The following is a 16,612-nucleotide window of genomic DNA, read 5'->3' as shown; positions in this document are numbered from 1 at the left end:
TTACCTGGCTTTCCATTCTGTAACAGGTAATAAATCGGTAAGTCCATTTCCATGATTTAGAAATCCAAAATCCTCCGGAAACCAAAAGTTTTCTTAACCCTTATAGTGGTAAAACATGATCTGAGTGGATATAAGGGTATTGGTGGTCTTTACCCCCTTCTTAGTGTGAATATACATTTTGCCACAGAAATATTAACATATTTATTTTGGGGTATTCCTTAGACTTCACTAGGATGTGAGAGAAATATATGTATATATATAGATACCGTATTACCTTTCTGAAATCCAAAATAATTCTGAATTTTGAAATATATTTGGCCCTAAGGTTTTTAGATAAGGAATCGCAGACCTGTATAATCAGGTACATTGACTACATACAGTACCATTGAGGACTAAGATATGGAAGTAAGGTTTGTTTGGTAACTTAAATATAGCAATGTGAGACCTTTCAGTATGGAGCAGTGCCTCTCTCAAATAATATGGATCTCTTTTAAAGAAAAAAAAATCTCATTTTGAGAATCTGCAACTTTAGTTCTTAGAGCAGTTTTCTTTAAAAATATCTCTCACTTTTCTCTTTGAAAATGGCAAAATACATTTTTTATTATTGAAATGAAAGCACAAAATGAAAATTTGCAACACTTGTGACCTGTAGAATGTATCCATTAATCATTTACCTCCAGGGATATGTACTTTACCTACTTCCGATTGGGATTCGTTGTCATAATGAGCAACTCTTGCTAGAAGTATGTCAAACTTCTCAAGTGTGCTGAGGCAGAAAGGAAAACATAAGAAATTATGTGCTAAAATAAAGGATAATGTACTTTAGTGACACTGTCATCAGAAATTAATGTAAATATCTGTTTCCAGCAGCATGGTGAACCATGTACCTGGATCAAGGTACCAAGTACCTTCAGCTTTCTGCTGAAAACAACCTAAAATGCTGGATAAAATAAAATCTTAAATGCATCAGTGCTCTGGCGCAAAGGGGAGAGTACTTAGGGCAAGCTGAGTTCTGAACCTGGCTATTGCCTTGAGGATATTTGCCATACAGGTGAGCTTCTCTGTTCTTGGCTTTGTGGGGCTCAGGGATCAGGAAGCAAAGCCTAGACCCAATCAGGGTGGAGCATTTAGCAGGAAATAGTCTTCCTCATTAATTTGGAGCCCCATTGTACTGCACTTTTGTAAGAGTGATATAGAAATTCTTTCCCTTTATGCCCCCAGGGTTTCTACAGGTAAATTTTTTTCTTGAATATTGCTGTAAATCGAAAAAATGTCACTGAAAATGTGCTACCACAAACCAGTTCTCACACTAGTTGCAGCATGAATTCACACTAAACCTTAAGAATTTAAAATGATCCTGGGCTGTTACTACTCCCAAGGGCCTGATAAAACCTAACGTGTAATCATCATTATCAAAGAATTCCCGTTGGTAAAGTTCTAATGAAAATAAGTGGCTTATAATAAAAACTGCAGACCATCCAAGAAAAAAGGCACAATATAAGAGAATCATTTGAGTCAGATCTGCAAATAGTTCACATTTTGGAATTATCAGATGGAAAATAGAAAATAAATACATTTAATATGTTCAGTAAGAGGCTTAAAAATAAAAAGAGCAAACATGTTGAAACAGAAACAGAAGTTCTGGAAATGAAAATAGTAATTGAAATTAAAATTCAGTGAATAGGTATAAAAGCAAATATATTGAAAAGTTAGCATAATGAAAGGTAAATCTTAGGAAATTTAGAGCACAATATAGACAAGAAATTGGAAAATACAAAGAGGTTAATAAAGGGAACATTTTTAAGAGAAAAGACATTGCCTCCAAAGGATTATCAGGCTTCGATAACAGTAATGGAAATAGTAATGGACTATGAAATGATATGTGAGACAAAATAACAGTGTAGAATTCTATAGCAAAAACATCTTTTAAGATCATGGACAAAATAAAGACATGTTCATACAAACAAAATGTGAAAGTTCACTGGCAGACTATTTTTTAAGCAGAAGTGAATGATCATAGGTAGAAAATCTGAGATTTAAGAAGAAACGATGAAAGAGAGTGACAATTATATGGGTGAATAAAAATGGACTGCATAAATAGTAATAGCATCTTATGAAGTTAAGAAAAAGCTATATTGGGTGGGCGCGGTGGCTCACGCCTATAATCCCAGCACTTTGGGAGGCCGAGGCGGGTGGATCACGAGGTCAGGAGATCGAGACCATCCTGGCAAACACGGTGAAACCCCGTCTCTACTAAAAATACAAAAAAATTAGCTAGGCATCGTGGCAGGTGCCTGCGGTCCCAGCTCCTCAGGAGGCTGAGACAGGAGAATGGCATGAACCCGGTGGGGGGCAGAGCTTGCAGTGAGCGAACGTCGTGCCACTGCGCTCCAGCCTGGGCAACAGAGCGACACTCCGTCTTGAAAAAGAAAAAGCTATATTATATTATAAACAAGGAGAAGGTGATTGGCGCTATCATGTAAAGATCTTTTTATTGTTGCTGGGCACAGTGGCTCACGCCTGTGATCCCAGCACTTTGGGAGGCCGAGGTGGGCAGATCACTTGAGGTCAGGAGTTCGAGACCAGCCTGGCCAACATGGTGAAATCCAGTCTCTACCAAAAATATTTTTGAAAAAAAGCCGGATGTGGTGGTGCACGCCTGTAGTATCAGCTACTCAGGAGGCCAAGGCAGGAGAATCACTTGAACTCGGGAGGCGGAGGTTGCTGTGAGCTGAGATTGTGCCACTGCACTCCAGCCTGGGTGACAGAGCAAGACTCTGTTTCAAAAAAAGAAAAAAAAAAAATATATATCTATATATATATGTGTATATATATGTATTGTTATTTATTGTTTAGGAGCAGACTAAAGATAACTGGAATTTTAGAAGTATATATCAAAAATTATAAGGTAACATTTCAATGATAGAAATATGTATATAACTTCCACACTAATAGAGGATTAAAAGAAATGGAATGAGAAAAAAGAATCATACCAAAGAAGGCAAGAAAAGAAAGATAAAAATTAACATGGAAAGAGTGGGATACCAAAAAGGATGGTAGAAGTAAATCCAAATACATGCATGCCTTTAAAAACAATATTCATTTATATGGGATATAGAATAGAGACTACAAGAAAACAAAAATGTTGAAAGTAAAATGATGGAAAAACATACACCTGGCAATTTTTTTTTTATTTTTTTAAATTTTAGTGTGTACATAGTAGGTGTATATATTTATGGGGTACGTGAGATGTTTTGATACAGGTATGCGATGTGAAATAAGCTCCTCCTGGGAAATGGGGTATCCATCCTTTCAAGCATTTATCCTTTGAGTTACAGATAATCTAATTACATTCTTTAAGTTATTTAAAAATATACAAATAAGTTATTATTGATTATAGTCACTCTATTGTGCTATCAAATAGTAGGTCTTATTCTTTTTTTTTTTGTACTCATTAACCACCCCCACCTCCCTCCCACTAATCCCCCACTACCTTTGCCAGCCTCTGGTAGCTGTCCTTCTACTCTTATGTTCATGATTTCAATTCATTTGATTTTTAGATCCTACAAATAAGTGAGAACATGTGATGTTTGTCTTTCTGTGCCTGGCTTATTTCACTTAACATAATGATCTCCAGTTCCATCCATGTTGTTGCAAATGATTGGGTCTCTCTCTTTTTTTTTATGAGACTGAGTCGTCTCCCTTTGTTGGTTAGGCCGGTGTGCAGTGGTGTGATCTCAACTCGCTGTAACCTCACTTCCCAGGTTCAAGCGATTCTCCTGCGTCATCTTCCCAAGTAGCTGGGACCACAGGCACACACCTCCATGCCCCACTAATTTTTGTGGGTTTTTTTTTTTTTTTTTTGTGCAGATGGGGTTTCACCATGTTGGCCAGGCTGATTTTGAACTGCTGACCTCAAATGACCCGCCCACCTCTGCCTCCCAAAGTGCTAGGATTACAGGCGTGAGCCACCACCCCTGGCCTGATCTCATTCTTTTTCATGGCTGAAGAGTACTCCATTGTGTATACGTACCACATCCATTCCTTTCGTTGATGGACACTTAGGTTGCTGCCTGGCTAATATTAATGGGAAGAAAGCTAGTACATCATTTCAAATAGACTTAAAGACAAAAAGAATTGATACATAATGGGAAATGGCTAATTTGGTAGGAGTATATATGTTTTAAAGTTACATGCAATTAATAACCATAGCCACAAAATGAAGCAAAAAGTTAACAGATGTACAAGGAAAAAATTGAAAAATTTTACCAGTATAGCAGGAGATTGTAATATATCTGCCTAAGTATTTGATGTAGAAAGCAGATCCCAAAAAAAGATTAGTAGGAATATAGAAAATTTAAACAGTGCGGTTAACAAGCTTCATCCAATGGACTTATATTTCATCCACACACCATAGAAACATCAAGTGAATCATTATGAAAATTAATCATGTACTGGGCCATGAAACAAGTTTCAACAAATTTTAGAGATTGATACCTTATACACTATTGTAATACCAACTCAGTTAGATTAGAAATAGGTAACCAAAAAAAAACTTTTTTAATCACATGGAAATTAAAAAAATTTTTTTTCTCAGTATCTCATGGATGAGAGAAGAGATGTTGGAAGTTGGCCTGTTCTTTAGTAGGAGATGTTAAATCATACCTCAGGTTTGCTTGCAGCGGACAAAAATTGAGAAATGGCCCAGATAAAAGGCCTTGCATTCTTAACAGATGAGAGTGTGCAGGGACGCTAAGGACTGATGGTGGATTGGTTCTTCTAACAGGAAGAATGAATTTTTTTTTTTTTTTTTGAGACGGAATCTCAGAATCTTGCTCTGTTGCGGGGGCTGCAGTGCAGCAGCTCGATCTCGGCTCACTGCACGCTCCGCCTCCTGGGTTCACGCCATTCTCCTTCCTCAGCCTCCCAAGCATCTGGGACCACAGGCGCCCGCCACCACGCCCGGCTAATTTTTTGTATTTTTAGTAGAGAGAGGCTAGCCAGGATGGTGTCGATCTCCTGACCTCGTGATCCGCCCGCCTTGGCCTCCCAGAGTGCTGGGCTTACAGGCGTGAGCCACCACGCTCGGCCTGAAGTTTTTAATAAACGGTGCTGGAACAATTTTATGTTTATATGTGAAAGATGAAATTGGATAAAAAATACGCGTATACATTTTTGGTGAGTTGAGGAGGCAAAAACTATAAAACAAACTGCAGACCATAAAGAAAAGGGTTAATAAATTCCACCATATGAAAGTAAAGAAGTTTCTTATTAAAAGACAACTAATAAAGAGATTGAAAAGACAGGTCATCTACTGGGGAGAGATATTTGTATCACATATAAGTATTAGTATCCACACATTACAAATCATTAAGAAAACTCATAGAAAAATAGGCACAAGGCTTCAATAGATGCTTTATGGAAGAGGAAACCCAAATGGTATATAGATAGGTATATATTCATAGCTGTATGTTCGTATATATGTATATATTCATATTCTATATATCCATATACAGATATAAATGAATGAAAAGGTATTCCACCCTGTTACTAATCTGGGAAATGCAAATTAAAACTACAAGGAGATAGAGTTTCATAGTTGATATGGTCTGGCTTTGAGTCCCCACCCAGATCTCATCTTTAATTGTAATCCGAATTGTAACCCCCACGTGTTGAGGAGAGACCTTATGGTAGGTGATTAGATCATGGGGGTGGTCCCTTCAAGCTGTTCTTGTGATAGTGAGTTCTCACGAGATCTGGTGGTTTTACAAGGGGCTTTTCCCCAGTTTGCTCAGCACTTCTCTTTCCTGCCACCATTTGAAGAAGAATGTTTTTGCTTCCCCTTCTGCCATGATTGTAAGTTTCCTGAGGCCTCTCCAGCCGTGCAGAACTGTGAGCCAATTAAACCTCTTTCCATTATAAATTACTCAGTCTCTGATATGTCCCTCTAGCAGCTTAAGAACGGACTAATACAGTAGTCATCAGATTGGCAAAAAACAATTTTGGCAAGTACATGAAGCATTTGGTATATACATTCCTGGTTAGTGGTAACTGATTCAGCATTTTTTTGGTAAGCAGTTGGTCATCAATTAAAGTTGAAGACTATTCTGTGACCAAATAATTCTGCTTCTTGACATATGTTCAACTTTTAGATGTATACTCGAGAAATTTTTGGCACTTGTATTCCAGGTGATATGAACAAAGACTTCTATAACAATAGTACTTGTAGTAGTCCCAAACATAAACAATTAAATGTTCCTTAAGAGTATAAGAAATTATTGAATATTCATAAAATGGAATACTAGTCTCCCTAAAAATGAATTACTGCTGCAATAATGTTAATGAATTTGATGAGAGAAAAAACAAGTCTCGGAATGTCTTCCATGTAATTTTATTTTACATGATGTTTAAATGTGGAAGGCTAGATAACGTTTAAGGGTTCTAACATCTGGAAAAATATAAAGAAAAAACCTTTTGTTAACTCAGTCTTTAATAATTAATCAGTTAAAAGTGTAGAAAAATAAGTCAAAATTCTGTTTGGTTAAACCAACGTTTTGTGTTTAGTAGGTTTCTTAGTTATTTTGGGCAAAAAAGGCTATCACTGTGACACATCTAATTCTCTGTAATGCAGCATATTGTGTTTTAGGTAATGCTGAAATTCTGTGGCTTTGTTTCCCTTTTCTTATGTAGTCTCTGAAGCGTTTCTCTCTTACCGATGTTAATACCGACCTAAGCAAAAATGCTCTTCAATGACCTTTTGGGAAACGCTCAGAGAATTCCAATATGTAATTTTATTTTTCTTATCCTAGAGTAGGGTATCACTATAACATTGAACATAATACGCAGATGTGCAGATCTCTGTTAGACACCTTTGGAGATGCATGAGCTGCACAACGGTGGAAAAAAAAATAGTACATTTAAATCTCAGGCCTTCTTCTCAAGATACCGCCATGGCAGGCACACAATCAAGCTCTAGATGGGTTCCAGAGTGATTGTACTGGGTTGGTTTGAACTCTCCACTTTTATTTTTATTTATTTTTCGTATTTTATTTGTTTGTTTATGTCTCCATAGAGACTATCAAAAATTGCCAGTGCTGACTATATTGCAAGTAATTGTAGTGGGGTATTGGGAAAAGTTTCCAGTTAGCAATAATTGTGCTCAGATAAACCTCATTGGCTGCGATACTGCCACTGCACAAAGCTTTAACTCTCCACTTTTAAAAATCTCCTTGTGAATAATTCTTTTTCTTTTTTAGAATATAGAAGATGGGAGCCTTAACACAAATTTGTACTTTGCTAAAGTGTATAGTCCATTTATCTACTTTTTTGGATAGCAGTGTCTTGGCTTTAGAAATTTGTTTATTAGTGGTTGTATTAGTTACTTGGATTAAGCTAGTTATACTCCTAAAAATTAGAATATATTTTTTAAATCCCACATCATATTATTTTGGCTTTTTTTAAAGTAATATTTGTTATGTACCACAATTTTATATGGTCCGTTGAAATACTGTTCTTAAAGGAGTAATAAAATGTTATGTTACAAGCCCAGGTTTCCTTCTATTTATGCATTTGGCTTTATGAAGGAAATTGACCATGCATATTATTAATGCTCTGCTAGTGAATGGTTTCAGTTCATTTTAAGATGCAGTTTCTCATAAGACTATAATTTTTAAAATAAATAAAATTGAAAGTTTTCTTGATTTTATTGTGAAATATACAGATCTTTTTGTAGTAATAATGCATATTTATATATTCCTGAAAACACTAAAATTGTGCTCAGCTGATGGGCCAACTCACTCAAAAGTGAAAAATATGCAGCTTTGTATCCAGAATACTAACAAAAAAATCTTAATGAGAATACTAGAATATGTTAAAACATATATGAAATTTGTCACAAATAAGGAATATGGTCAGTTTAGGATTTTTAAAAGAAGATGAACACGGTGCGAGGAAGGGTTGAAGCTACAGGATTATGAAGGCCAGGGTAAAATGCATAAAGATTTGGAAAGAAGAGCTCATTAAACACTTGCAAGAAAGAGCATGTGGCCAAACTGTGCCAAGAAGAAGAACATGGGTTGAATGAGAATTGTGTACCATACTGTCTTTTCAGCAGCTTGCTGCTTTCCACTGTGTTAGCCTATTTTGGGTTCAGCTGTTGTTATTTGGTAGTACAAAAACATAGGCTGAGAAGAATCATGTACAAACCAATGTGACTTACATTGTACTAAAATCATTCCTTTATTTACCAATGGGCTAATTCGTATTATGTAAGATTTGTAACAGAATAGGCTGTACTAAGAATACAAGAGGTGGCTTCTGTTTTTGACTTGAGCTCTCTGATAAGTCCATGACCTTTTTAAGATTTGATTTTTGTGTGTGAAATGGAAATACTACAACTAAAAATAATGTAGCACAGCCTTTTCTCCCTTGAGCTTATTGTTTTAATTTTAAACTATAATAAGCACATTAAAGAAAAACTGGAAAACAGAACAACAAAGACAAAGATTACTGTTAGTAATATAAACCACTGTTTTCTTTTTTGTATGTATTTTTTACTTTTTCACCAGTTTTTAATTTATTCACATTCTTCAAGTCAGTCATTTTTAATGGCTACTAAATATTAGATTGAATAGATGGGCTTTAGTTTACCATTTCTCTGTTATAGAAAATGTAAGTTGTTTATAGTTTTCCATTATCTTTAATAATTTTTGGATGAATATCTCTGTGTCCCTCCACACATCGTGGGCTGCGAAGGGAGTATCTTTTTCCCTACATAAGATTATTTCACAAAAGTGACACATTTGGAATTGTTGGTTCAAAGAATGAAATTTTTAATAATTCTTGATACACATTTCCAGTTAGCTTTCCAAAATGGCCCTAGGTCCTTGCCCAAAATTGTTTATAATTTTTAAAATAAGTTTTTTATATAATTTTTAAATTTATATATTTGTTTGCTATTTGTATTTAATATGTGAGAAAAGATCATTTGGCTATTTATCCATTGTGGTGGACTTAGTATTCTAAGTGGGTAGTGCTCTGTCTACAGTCGTAGCACCCTGAACATGTCTGATCTCATCTAAATGGATAGTGCTCTAAAGTGCTATATAAGGATAGTTTAGAAACAGCTTTTTTTCCTCCTTGCAAACACAATGACAGTTCAAACCTTACTAAGATGATGTCAGTACTTGGTTTTTAATAATGTCAGTACTTGGTTTTTTAAACTTTGCTTGGATTAACACTCTGTTAACTCTTTGGCATATTTGTTGCCATACTATTTCTTTACATCTTAAAGTAATGAAATTTTATTATAAACTTGTAATTCAGAGGAATAACATACTTGCAACCATTTAAATTACTTATGAGAAAATTTAGTCAATAGTTATCAAGAAACTGATTTTTTGAGTATGTTACGTTAATAAAACGCACTATTTCTGTTTTAAGCAGTATTGCTAAAAATGTAAGTTACTTGAGCAATTGAGAGTGACTGTAATGGCCAGAAATTTGAATATTGAACTTAGCCTTGTTTATAATTTTGGCTCTGCTTTTTATTAGCTTTAGTACCTTAGGGAAATGGCTTACTTCATTTCCATTTCCTTATTCTTAACAATGAATTTCAGTTTTTTTTATTGTTACCACTTAAGATGTTTCCTACCATTAAGCATTCATTTCTAAAATAAATTAACTCTTAAAGGCAGTTAGTGCAGCATTTTATAGAATAGACATACAATTTGTATTATGAGTTCATTTCCGTCTGAAATAATTATGATTTGAGTGTCTACTCATACTCAACATTTTGATAAGATTCATTAGGAATACAAAAGTAAAAGACTCTTATCCCAGCTGGGCATGGTGGGTCATGCCTGTAATCCCAAAACTTTGGGAAGCTGAGGAGGGAGGATTGCTTGAGGCCAATTGTTTGAGACCAGCCTGGGCAACCATAGCAAGACTTTGTTTCTATAAAAAATTTAAAAATTAGCTGGGCATGGTGGTGTGCGCCTGTAGTCCCAGCTACTTGGGAGGCTGGCGCAGGAGGATCGCTTGAACCTAGGAGGTGGAGGTTACAGTGAGCCATGATACCACCACTATACTACAACCTGGGTGACAGAGTGAGACCCTGTCTCTTAAAAAAAAAAAAAAAGACTTACTCCTCATGGAATTCACAGTTGGAAAGGAAGGACATATATTGAACTAAGGAGTAGTTCAGAGTAAGTAGAGATGATGCGTTTTAAAGCCTATGACATAGAATCTGTAATGTAGTAAAATCTCAGCAAATGTTAGCCACTGCTGTTTGGTACTTTCTAATTTCTAGATGTAATGACAGATGAATGGAGATTTAAGTGACAAGGCAAAAGTGAAACATTAGAAATTAATCACTCCCTTCTTTAATTGAACACTGGGTACACCAAAGAGTGGGTTTTTTTGTTTGTTTTTTAAGGAAGCAAGACACTATTCAACCAATTCTCATTCATCATGTTTTAAAGTCCCTATGAATAGAGAGACTTTGGTGATAAAATGAATAATTTGATCACTTATATAGTACAGGATATCAGTTCTGAAATACATTGTGTGCTCATATATGTGAATGCTTATGTATGTGGTTTTCATAAGAGATTGAAACAGAAACCAAATCTGTTATCGTTTGATCTTTTCCTTTTTACAGTGTCGTGATGTTTCAAGTTATGGGTGCACAGGAGAGAGATAAGAACTGGATATGGAAAGAATGCTGTTAAGATTTAAAATGAGTAGGATTTGAGTCATTGGTGCTCATAGGTGTTGTGTACATACTGTTGCCAGCACATATTGTGGTTAGAATTTTGTTTCTGGAGTCAGTCTGCCTGGTTTTAAATTCTGACAGTTCCACTTATGCTTAACCTCTCTGATTAATTTTCCTCATCAATAAAGTTGAATTAATAATAGTGCCTACCTTATAGGATTTAATTGACAGTTAATTGAGATATCATATGTAAATTGTTTAGCAGAATGCCTGGGCGCTAAAGTATTATCTAAGGCTGTTGCTAATGGAGTGCTCTGAGGCTACTTCTGGTGGTAGCTCCCAGAATTCAGATAAACTGTTCTACATCTAAAATTAACCAGTTTTCTCTTTTACATAACTGACATAAAAAATAGAAATAAAATTAGCCGGTTTTCAGAATTCTTGAAGTAACCTGCCATCTATGTTCTAAGCAAAATAAAACTCTGGAGGTACCCCCTCCCCCCAATTATTTCAGTTACACAAGCATAAGTGGGTTGAATAGGATAATAGTTGGTTTTTCACTGAGTTTAGAAATGAGTTATCGTTGTGAGCCATTGAAAATTAATTAAATAGCACATTAGCCTATTGCTTTCTTCTCTGGTCTGTTATTCTCTCATGATAAAGTTTTTGAATAGAACGGTGTTTAAAATGCAAAACAAAAATCATTTGAGAAAATAGAAATGAAAAAAGAATAGTAACAGCTATTTTTCGCGCTCCTTGAAAGTACAGGGACAGTTCAGACCTTACTAAGAGAATGTCAGCCTTGAAATGTCAGTACTTGAGATGATATAGAATGCAGAGTTTAAAAGTACTGGAATTTTAAAAAGAAATGATAAACTTATAGTGAATTTAATTTAGCTAATAATAAATTTAGTGAATAAGAAATGTTATCTTGTTAGACTTACAGAAGTATAGAATAGAATGGTTGCTAACCAGATATGGGTGGTGGGGGTAGGAGGAGGGTGTAGGGAAAGGGGAAATGTTAGTCAGAGATTACAAAGTTATGGTTACACAAGAGGAGTAAGTTCTAGTGACCTATTGCATAGCATGGTGACTATAGTTAATAATAATGTATATTTCAAAATTCCTAAAAGAACATTTAAAATATTCTCACCACAAAGAGAAATAAGTATGTGAGGTGATGGATATATTAATTAGCCTGAGCTAATCATTTCACAATATATACATGTATCATAATATCACATTGTACCCCATATGTATAATTATTATTTGTCAATGAAAAATAAATAATGAAATAAAAATGTTATCTCTTTTTAGTATGATATGCTGTAAAAATAGTATACATAGTTTCTTTTTATAGTAAATAGTTGAGATTTGAGGAAAGGGTTTATTTTAAAATATTGCTTAAATAATATTTCAAATGTATTATTTTCAGGATTCAACTATTTGTAAAATCATAGATTTTTAAGATACATATGAAGTCTTATAATTCAAAGAAATAGCCTGTCCGTTTTAAGTAATAATAGCCACTTCCTATTAGGCGATTAGTGTGGGCTAGGTACTTAAGTACTAAGTATTTAAAATGCATTATTTAATTGTGTTACTATCACCCATACACCTGGTCCTATAAAGCTGCACTTTATTTACAGCCATTTCAACTAATATAAGTTATTTTCCTTGTTTTATAACCAGTAGTATCTTCATTATACAAATGTGATGCTTAAATATTATGTGGGATAATTGATAGCAAAATTTCTCTGATTTGGGGATATTTACATATGTATTTTCTTTTTCCCAGAGTTTAAGATTCTAAGGTATTACATTGATAATTGTTTCCTTTGTTGCAGAACTATAAGAGTAAATGGGTCCAGTAATTGGAATGACTCCAGATAAGAGAGCTGAAACCCCAGGAGCTGAAAAGATTGCAGGATTAAGCCAGATTTACAAAATGGGAAGCTTGCCTGAAGCTGTTGATGCTGCCAGGCCAAAGGCCACTCTAGTGGACAGTGAGTCAGCAGATGATGAGCTCACAAACTTGAACTGGCTTCATGAAAGTACTAATCTTCTAACAAACTTCAGCCTCGGAAGTGAGGGTCTTCCAATTGTTAGTCCATTGTATGACATAGAGGGAGATGATGTGCCATCCTTTGGACCAGCTTGCTACCAGAACACAGAAAAAAAATCAGCAACTTCAAAGCCCCCATACTCCTTTAGTCTTCTCATTTATATGGCTATTGAGCACTCTCCAAATAAATGTTTGCCTGTCAAAGAAATTTATAGCTGGATTCTGGACCATTTTCCATATTTTGCTACTGCACCAACAGGCTGGAAGAATTCTGTTCGACATAATCTGTCCCTGAATAAATGTTTTCAGAAAGTGGAAAGAAGCCATGGCAAGGTCAGTGTTTATGAATTATATTTGGGAAGTGGGGGAACTAATTAACATGGAGCCCTTAAAATATCTGCAAACCGGGGAGACAAAAAGTAGTCAAGTCAAATCACTTCAGCTGAACTGAATTTTATTAGTTCATCATTTATTTTTGCTTGAGATGTTTTAAAATTTCTTAAATATTGATATAAACTTAGCAGAATTATGTTTTGTCTACTATAGGTACCTAGATTAGTCTTTTTATCATTTTAGCTCTTTGTTTCTAGTTTCTGTAGTGTTCCTATAACTATCAGTATTTGATTCTTTATTCAATATGATAACCTCTGCCTTATAATCAAAGTATAGACCATTCAAATTAATGAAATTGATATGGTTGGGTTTAAATCTATCACCTTGCTATTCATTTGATTTTCTTTTCCACTTTTCCTGCCTTTTTTGGGTTGAGGTATTCTTCATTTTGGGTTTTGGTTTTTTGGTGGGTTTCTTTGTTGTTTTTTGGGGTTTTTTTTTGAGACAGTCTCGATCTGTCGCCCAGCCTCAAGTGCAGTGGCACGATCTCCGCTCACTACAACCTCCACCTCCTGGGTTCCAGCGATTCTTATGCCTCAGCATCCAGAATAGCTGGGACTACAGTTGTGTGCCACCATGAGCAGCTAATTTTTGTATTTTTAGTAGAGATGGGGTTTTGCATGTTGCCCAGACTGGTTTTGGAACTCCTGACCTCAAGCACCACCCACCTTGACCTCCCAAAGTGTTGGGATTACAAGTTTGAGCCACTGTGCCCGGCCAAGGTGTTTTGTGTATGTGTGTGTGTGTGTGTGTGTGTGTGTGTGTGTGTGTGTGTGTGTGTTTTATGCTTCAATTTTATCTCTACTATTGGCTTATTATTTATTTATTTATTTTAGTGGTTGCTATATGGTTTTCAGTATACATCTTTAATTTATCATTGGTCCACCTTCAAATAATATTACACCATTTCACTTAACTGGCTCTCTACAGAAAAGGTTGCTCGGCGCCTGATGCCCTACTGGATTAATTCCTTTTGCCTGGAGAAGTTTATTTAAAATTTCTCATTATTCAGTTTTGCTGGCAATGGTTATTTTAAACTTTTTTTGTGGTGTACGAGTTTAGAATTTAGGTTAACATTTTTTTATTCTGTGTATTTTAAAGATGATTTGTTGTCTTCTGGCTCCTATAGTTTCTGATGAGAAGTCTGCTGTCATTCCTATTTTTGTTCTCTGTATGTAATGTTTCTTTTTTTAATTGCTGTCTTCAATATTTTTTCTTTATCTCTTTATCACTGCTTTTCAGCAGTTTGATTGTAATGGGCCTAGTTGTGGTGTTCTTTATTTTTATCTCGCTTTGGTTTCTCAGTGGTTCTTAAATATATGGTTTATTGCCTATCATTAAATTTAGGAAATTTTTGCTCATTATCTCTTCAAATATTTCTTTTGCCTCACTCTTACTTTTAGGACTCCAAGTAAAAATATATTAGACCATTTGCTAGTTGTCTTACTTCTTGATTGCTTTGCCCTTCCCCGACTCTTTCTCTCTTAGTTTGGATAGTTTTTACTGATTTTTCTATGGGTTCACCCTTTTTCTTCATTGTGTTCATTCTGCTGATAAGCCCCAGTGAAGGACTTCTTCACATTTTTAATTTCTAATGTTTTCATTTTCCTTTTAAGAAAGTTTCTGTCTCTGATAAAATTCCCCACTAGATCCATAAACATATGAATTATAGTTATTATGTAATGTCTGTCAGTTTCAATATCTGGTCTGTCTCTGGGTCTGGTTTTATTGACTGTTTTAATCTCTTGTTTTTGTATGTGTTTTACAATTTTGGAATGAATATCAGACATTGTAAAAGAATGGCAGGGACGGAAGTACATAATATTTCTACCCAGAAATAGGCATGCCTCTACTTCTGTCAGGGTGTTAGTGTGAACAGGTATTGGTCAGTCTAGTTAGTAATTGAGAAGAGTTTTGAGTGTTTGTGGTTGCAGTAATAACCATCGGTACACCACAATCTTCAGACTCTTACAGAGGTGGACTGCCAATACTTTGTGTTTAAAAGCGAGGTTTGGAGTAATATGATTTTTTTGTTTCGGCATTACTGCTACAACTTCATCTTCCAGCTTGTGCCACATTTGAGGGTGGGAGAGAGGTAAGATAGTTCTCCCTGTTGCCCTTCCTACAGCATTAGATTGCTATTGCTTGTTACTTAGAGCAAGGCTTTTGGAGGGGGCAGAGTGGGATCCTTGGTTCTTCTCCGGCATTAGTCTTAAACAGGCTCAGGATGCCTGTGCTTCAGGTGTGAGTCTTTCTCTGCCTCCCCCAGGAGCAGATAGTCTCTCCATCTACTTAGTATAGAGTGTAGAGCTGCATTCTTCAGTAGCAAAACGTAAACTGTTTCATGCCAGGACCATCTTACCACTGCACTTCAGCCTGGGCAATAAAGGGAGACTCTGTCTCACAAGACAAAACAAAAAACACTGGATTCAACTTTGGCCAAGTGCAGTGGCTCACACCTGTAATCCCAGCACTTTGGGAGGCTGCGACAGGTGGATCACTTGAGCCCAGGAGTTTGAGACCAGCCCAGGCAACATGGCAAAACCCTGTCTCTACTAAAATTAGAAAAAATTAGCTGGGCGTGGTGGTACACGCCTGTAGTCCCAGCTACTCAGGAAATGGAGGTAGGAGGATTGCTGGAACCCCCAGAGATTGCAGTGGGCCAAGACTGTGCCACTGCACTCCAGCCTTGATGACAAAGTGAGACTCTGTCTCAAAATAAAAAAATAATCCGGGCGTGGTGACTCGCACCTGTAATCCCAGCACTTTGGGAGGCTGAGAGGGCGGATCACCTGAGGTTGGGAGTTCAAGACCAGCCAAACCAACGTGGAGAAACCCCATCTCTACTAAAAATACAAAAAATTAACCAGGCGTAGTGGCGCATGCCTGTAATCCCAGCTACTGGGGAGGCTGAGGCAGGAGAATCGCTTGAACCTAGGAGGCGGAGGTTGTGGTGAGCCTAGATTGTGTCATTGCACTCCGGCCTGGGCAACAAGGGTGAAACTCTATCTCAAAAAAATAAATAAATAAAAATAAAAATAATAAAATGTGACAGGCTCCATCCTGTGAGGTGAGATGTAATATATGAACTCTTACTTTGGCAGAGCACAGAAATGGCAGTCGTGCTCTGCCTTTCTTCTAGTGCACATGGCACGTTGCCTTATTAAATATGGGGATAGCTAGGTTTTATACTTTTCTTTTAGCAACAGCCATCCTTTGCCTGGGACTAAAGTGGGCGAAGGATTTTGCCTCTTCCTCAGTGGCAGACAGCTTTTGCTTTGTATTAGAGAGGAATCTGGAATATAGGCAGATTTGTGTCTATTCTACAATACCACCGAATCTTCACCTTGTGCTTGTTCAAGGTCTAGAACATGGATGATCTTTGCCTAAACTTTGGCAGATTCTGTACATCTGTCTTCATCCATAAGGGTTTCTCTCTT

General features: G+C 36.1%; 2 protein-coding genes and 1 non-coding gene across 12 annotated transcripts in view; 2 read left to right on the top strand and 1 right to left on the bottom strand.

Annotated features, from left to right (window-relative positions):
• The window catches only part of PPP1R21 (protein phosphatase 1 regulatory subunit 21), a 645,938-nt gene that overhangs the window by 478,101 nt on the left and 151,225 nt on the right, over positions 1–16,612 (top strand). The gene's annotated exons all lie outside the window — the stretch shown is intronic.
• FOXN2 (forkhead box N2) overlaps positions 1–16,612 on the top strand; it is a 65,510-nt gene that overhangs the window by 19,167 nt on the left and 29,731 nt on the right. For 8 of the 10 annotated variants that reach the window (XM_050754885.1, XM_050754876.1, XM_050754880.1 and 5 more), the window contains one exon: positions 12,562–13,112. In XM_050754885.1, the coding sequence (XP_050610842.1) occupies positions 12,576–13,112 (537 nt within the window). In that variant the 5' untranslated portion in view covers positions 12,562–12,575. Of the gene's footprint in view, positions 1–867; positions 1,052–12,561; positions 13,113–16,612 lie in introns of all 10 variants that reach the window. The other 2 variants (XM_050754881.1, XM_050754878.1) reach the window with 2 other exon arrangements.
• LOC126934597 (U4 spliceosomal RNA) lies at positions 7,064–7,203 on the bottom strand. The gene has a single exon (XR_007719049.1). It is a non-coding gene; the product is annotated as a U4 spliceosomal RNA (small nuclear RNA).

The sequence above is a fragment of the Macaca thibetana genome, chromosome 13 (genome assembly GCF_024542745.1).
Source record: "Macaca thibetana thibetana isolate TM-01 chromosome 13, ASM2454274v1, whole genome shotgun sequence".
NCBI lineage: Eukaryota > Metazoa > Chordata > Mammalia > Primates > Cercopithecidae > Macaca > Macaca thibetana.
The sequence above is the reverse complement of the archived record's forward strand: the minus strand, read 5'-3'. Positions and strand labels throughout refer to the sequence as shown.